At 44.3% G+C, this 5772-nt stretch overlaps 1 protein-coding gene across 1 annotated transcript; it reads left to right on the top strand.

Annotated features, from left to right (window-relative positions):
- Nucleotides 1–528: 528 nt before the first annotated feature.
- LOC150066371 (protein O-mannosyl-transferase TMTC1-like) lies at nucleotides 529–3614 on the top strand. The gene is made up of 3 exons (XM_090320137.1): nucleotides 529–687; nucleotides 1847–1969; nucleotides 3454–3614. The coding sequence occupies exons 1-3, from the start codon at nucleotides 568–570 to the stop codon at nucleotides 3589–3591; spliced, it is 381 nt and encodes a 126-aa protein (XP_090176263.1). The 5' UTR covers nucleotides 529–567; the 3' UTR covers nucleotides 3592–3614.
- Nucleotides 3615–5772: the final 2158 nt, after the last annotated feature.

Below are 5772 nucleotides of genomic sequence, written 5' to 3'. Positions count from 1 at the left end.
CCCCACGACTGACCCTCCAAAAAAGAAAATTAGACTTTTCTGCCACTTGAGCCATAGTGCTACTTCCAGCTTTTCTTATTGGAGATAAGTCTCTTGGACCTACTTTCTTGGGCTGGCTTTGAATTGTGATCCTCAGATCTCAGCCCCCTGCGTAGCTGGTATTACATACATGAGCTACTCGTGCTCAGGTTTTGTCACTTTTTTTCTGAAGAGGCAAAAGGCATTTCTCTGGACTAATGCTGTCATTCCTGCCAGTCACAGGCCTTGATGTAGACTCATGCCTATAATTGGACCTACCCAGGAGGCTGAGATCTAGAGAACTGAGGTTCCAAGGGCCAACCCCTGCAGGAGACACCTTGAGAGACTCCTCCAAAATAAGCAACTGTTTTAGCCTGGCTGCAGCTGTGGTTCAAGCAGTAGAACACTAGCCTAGAAAGGAAAGGGAGCAGATGGGAGGCCCTAAGTTCAAGCCCCAGTACTAGAAATAATGCAGCAACCAAGCAAGCAAAGGCATGCACCCTGAGACATGAGAGCCCCGTGATTTTGCAGGCACAGGTTCTGGCAGTGATGGAGCAGACAGAAGAAGCAGAGCAGATTGTGAGTCTCATGGTGGTGGAGGAGGCAGAGTGCCTCGAATGCTATCGCCTCCTGTCTGCCATTTACAGCAAGCAGGAACACCATGACAAGGTACAAACCAAGCTGGGCCTGAGGAAGAGATGTGCATATGTGTGGGTCTCTAGCTGAGTCCTGGTCAGAGGAGGGTGACTTCGTTAGTATTGGATCTTAGCAGCTTTGCACAGGTATCCCTGAACTCCTGAGCTCCTTTGAAATATGCTTAGCTCCTTCTTGGTCTTGCTATCACCTTTTTCTCAGGCTAACTCTGCAAAGTGTGGTATTGGTGGGCTATATCTTCTGCCTGGTACTGCGTGGAGTCCTGTCACAATCCCTTAGGGCATATCCATTGACCACTGCCATGATTTTCTCAGATAGCCAGTCCAGTGCTGGACTCGTGCCTGCAATCCTAGGAACTCAGAAGAATCATGGCTCAAAGCCAGCCTGAGTACTAAGTCCACTGACATTTTTTTTTTTGCCAGTCCTGGACTTGGGCTCAGGGCCTGAGCACTGTCCCTGGATTTTTCTCAAGGCTAGCGGGCTCTACCACTTGAGCCACAGCACCACTTCTGGCTTTTTGCTACGTATGTGGTACCAAGGAACTGAACCCGGGTCTTCGTGCATGCTAGGCAAGCACTCTACCACTAGGCCAAACTCCCGACCCCTCCACTGACATTTTTTTTGGCCAGTTCTGGGGCTTGAACTCAGGGCCTGGCACTGTCCTTGAGCTTCTTTTTCTCAAGGCTGACACTCTACTACTTGAGCCACAGCATCACTGTCAATGTTTTCTGTTTATGTGATGCTGAGGAGTCAAACCCAGCGCTTCATGCAAGCTAGGCAAGCTCTCTACCACTAAGCCACATTTCCAGCCCCCACCCCACGGACTCTCATTTCCAATTAACTAGCAAAATGCAAGACTGGAGACATGGCTTATATGGTTGAGCACCAGCCTTGAGAAAGAATCTTGGGAGAAGCTTTGGGGCTTAGGAGAAAACTAAGATCTGTTGGTGCTATGAGGGAAGTCTGCTCCACCAGAGGGCAGTGGGGACTGGCCCATGAATAGAACACATAGATTTTTGTCAGGGCCGTGAATGCTGCATGAGGAAATCAGAGGAGATGAAGAGTGTGGTTCACCCGGCTAATAGATGTGAAGAAACAGACTGAATCTCATCATCTCTGCTAGGCTTTCTTGATCAAGCTCCATTGATCAGTTCTCCCTATGCTACCTCTGCAGGCGCTCAGTGCAATCGACCACGCTCTGCAGCTGAAACCAAAGGACCCCAAAGTGCTGTCTGAACTGTTCTTCACCAAAGGAAACCAGCTGAGAGAGCAGAACCTTCTTGACAAAGCATATGAGGTATGACTCTTAAAATGATGCCAGTACATTTGTTGATTCAGATTAAGAATTCATAGTCTTGTGTGTGTGTGTGTGTGTGTGTGTGTGTGTGTGTGTGAGCACCAGTGCTGGGCCTTGCATTCTTGCTTGGCTCTTTTGCTCAAGGGTCCTGCTCTAACACTTTAGCCACAGGTCCACGTCCATCTTCTTCATGACTGGTTGGAGATAAGAGTCTCCCAGATTGGTTTACGTCGACTAGTTTTGAACTGTACCCTCCTATCTCAGCCTCTTGGTCATCCTGGATTTTAGGTATAGGGCATCAGAGGGTATCAGCACCCAGCTTCGCATTTCCTATCTACAGGTTTGAGATAAGATTTCTGCATAGTATGAAATCAAGAAATAAATTAAATACAAACATTAGGAAAATGCCACCACTCGTCCTGGTATCTGATAAAGTCACCAGTTAAAATTGCTGATGTTATAAAATTACACTAAACACGATACGGTAGATAGTAAAATATCAGGTCATTGTGTGAGGAAGCTAGCAAATGACTAGTTATTGAAATATTATTTGCAAACATCAGTGGCTCATACCTATAATCCTAGCTACTCATGAGGCTGAAATCAGGAGGATCAGTGTTCAAAGCAAGCCTGGATACAAATGTCTGAAGACCACTCCCATCCCTAGAATCAGCAAAACGTCAGGCTGGAGGCATAGCTGAAGTGGTAGAGCGTCAACTGAGCAAGTACGTAAGAAACTATGAGCTTAAGCTCTGGTACTGGCCAAAAAAATGAAACAAAACAAATGAAAAACTATCCCCTAGTACAACACATCGTGGCATTAATCCTAGGTTAAACTTCTTAAAAATTCTATGTTTTGGGTTTCTTTTTAAATTGTATTATAGTTTTTCAGTGCTGAGGATTGAACCCATAGCCTCATGCACGCTAAGCACCTGCTATATAATATGCTCTGCTTTGGCCTTCGGATTTTATGATTTTGAAAAAAGGTATTTTATTACCAACTCCATTTATGATAGAACATGCCTAAAAGAGCAGTTTTCTTATAGTTGGAGAAAGGTGTATGGGAAGTGCATTGTTACTACAGAAATCACTTGATCACCAGCAGAGGGCTTGCATTTCCTTTAAGTCCACAATGACAGTTATCAGCTTTGAAAACCAGAAACAACATGAGCCATGGCTCAGGCCTGTAATCCTAACTACTCAGGAGGCTGAGATCTGAGGATCGTGGTTCTTAATATCCCAGGCAAATAAATTCATGAGACTCTTATCTCCAGTTAACCACCAAAAAGCCAGAAGTGGGGCTCAGGTGGACGTGGTGGAATGCCAGCCTTGAGCAAAAAAGTCAAGCAGGCTCTAAGTTCAAGCCCCGCCCAGGCACACAAACACATATCAGACACTGAGTTGGGTGGAAGGTGTTTCTGCAGTCCTGCTGGGTTAAATGCAGGCTCTCCTTTCCTAACCTGCTTTCCTCTTGGTGTCTTTAGAGCTATCAAGCAGCCGTGGAATTGAATCCAGATCAAGCCCAGGCCTGGATGAACATGGGGGGTATCCAGCACATGCAGGTAGGAGTATTGCTGCTGTCTTCTCTTCTGCTTTCGTCTCCATTTTCCTGCCCATACTAGTGTTTCATCTCAGGACTTGGTTCTCTCAGCTTTTGTTTTTGCTCATGGCTAGTGCTCTTCAGCCACATCTCCACTTTTCACATTTTGCTGGTCAGTTGGAGATGAGAGAGCCTCACAAATTATTCTTCCCATGCTGGCTATCAACCAAGATCCTTACATCTCACCTGAGTGGCTACGATTGTAGGCAGGAACCATGGGGGCCTGTTGTACTGATACTAAGAGTTGATTACAGGCCATCGCCTTCTCATTTGCCATTTTCACTCAAAACTGATGCTGTATTTTTGAGCCATACCTCTACTTCAGGCTCATTGATAGTTAATTGGAGATAAGGAGTCTTTTACATTTATCTGCCCAGCCTGACTTGGAACGTTGATCCTAAGAGCTTAGCTTCCTAGGAATCCAGATATGAATCACCAGCATCCAGCCATACTGGCACATATACCACACGCCTGGGGGGGCAAGCAGATTGGAAGCCATCTCCATGTCAACCTTTTACACATGCAAAGCCTACATTAGAAGTTTTCTTTTAAGTTGAATGTTAGACTAATTCTTACTAAAAAGATCATATTTATTGATTCTTGTTTTCAGCAGTGGCTCCTTTAGATTTCAAAGGACAGTGCTCCAGCCTTTGGAGTCCTGAAGTCCTGGCCTCATCTCTGGATTCCTAGAGTTGACTTCTGTTTCTTTTCTATTTTCCTAATGGCGTGACTTGGCTTTTCAGATGATCTGGTGCTTCAAACAAACGGATTCTTCCTAAGCACCAAGCTGCTGGGGTGAAATTACAGGCAGGGCCAGCTCCCTATCTCCCAATCCTCCAAGGGGTTCTGAGAATCAGGTTGAATTGTTCTTCTTTTCCTCCAGGAAAACTATGTGTCTGCAAGGACTTATTATGAGAGAGCCTTAAGCTGGTTCCAGACAACAAAGTACTGAAGGAAAATCTCCACAAATTGCATCACCTAGAGAAACGATTGCAAGAAGTTAGAAGAAAGGACCACACATAGCCTGCTGTAATCCGCTCTCTGGGCCAGCACCGATGATTGGAGAGACCTAAGGCTCAGGCCTGCTCCACACCCCCACAGTGCATCCGGACTCTGCCGCCCGGCACTCACTTCCTGCCCCGGGGCAGCACGGGGACATCCACTGCTGACCCAGCCGAAGGACTTGCATTCCATGAGAAAGAACAGAGAAGGTGAAGAGTGGACATCAAGGCCTGAGGAGGATGGGAATCAGCAAGTAGACGTCTTACAGGTGGTTGTTTGGTTTCCCTCCCAACTTCCCTTGACATCTTCTTGTGAGTCGTTCTGACTAGAGATCTAATTTCAATTCTTCATTTAAACAAATTCACAACAGCTCACACAAGTTCAAAATGCTATAAAGGCAGAGTACCTCTTCCATTTGGGGTAAGGTAGTTCAAACAGCAGCAACAAAATCCCTCTAGGATCAGCAGATGGGAAAGGGGGAGGTCCATGGGGACGTCTTCATCGAGGTCTGAGATCTAAGAACCTTGCAGAATCTACAGAAAAGGGCACTGTTCAGTGAGCTTTATCTAACATCCCCCGAAGGCTATTATTACTAAAGGTCTTCTGAGCAGTCATAAAATTCCCTTTGATGTAAGTTATTTTTAACTTACATAATATGTTAAAAGGGAACCTTCTAGATCTGTATGTGGATATCTTTATCCCTGCAGGAAAATGAAGGAGCTTGATACTCTTAATTCTTTATAGAAATGTTTTAAATCATTTTAATTTTATTCTGAGTATTACTAGAGGAAAGATTATACTCTAATATTACAAAAGTGCATTTCAAATTATATATGTTCCTACCTTGAAATATAATCTTATTTTGGTGGAAGAAAAAAAACAATATTCTACATAGAAAGTATTGAAGGTGTTAACTGAGAGAAATCTACTTTATTAGCTTAATTTCAAGAAATCATGAGATTATTTTTTTGAAAAAATATATTCAACCAGGGAGGAATCTTTATACTGCGTACAGAAATATTCATAGATGCTTAAGTCGATAGAAAGAACTCTATTTCTCTTGTCAGGCCTGAGAATTCCATGATTACATGAGTGACTGAAATGCAGAATCTGTCTACATTGATAATTTTGGAGATTTCATGGGGAATACTCCCAACACAGCGGGAAAAATATGTAAACTCATAATTTTGAAAAGGTATAT

The sequence above is a fragment of the Megascapheus bottae genome, chromosome 2 (genome assembly GCF_031878675.1).
Source record: "Megascapheus bottae isolate mThoBot1 chromosome 2, mThoBot2.hap1, whole genome shotgun sequence".
Taxonomy (NCBI): Eukaryota; Metazoa; Chordata; class Mammalia; order Rodentia; family Geomyidae; genus Megascapheus; species Megascapheus bottae.
Note: the sequence above shows the minus strand (reverse complement) of the source record. Positions and strands in the feature narration are given on the sequence as shown.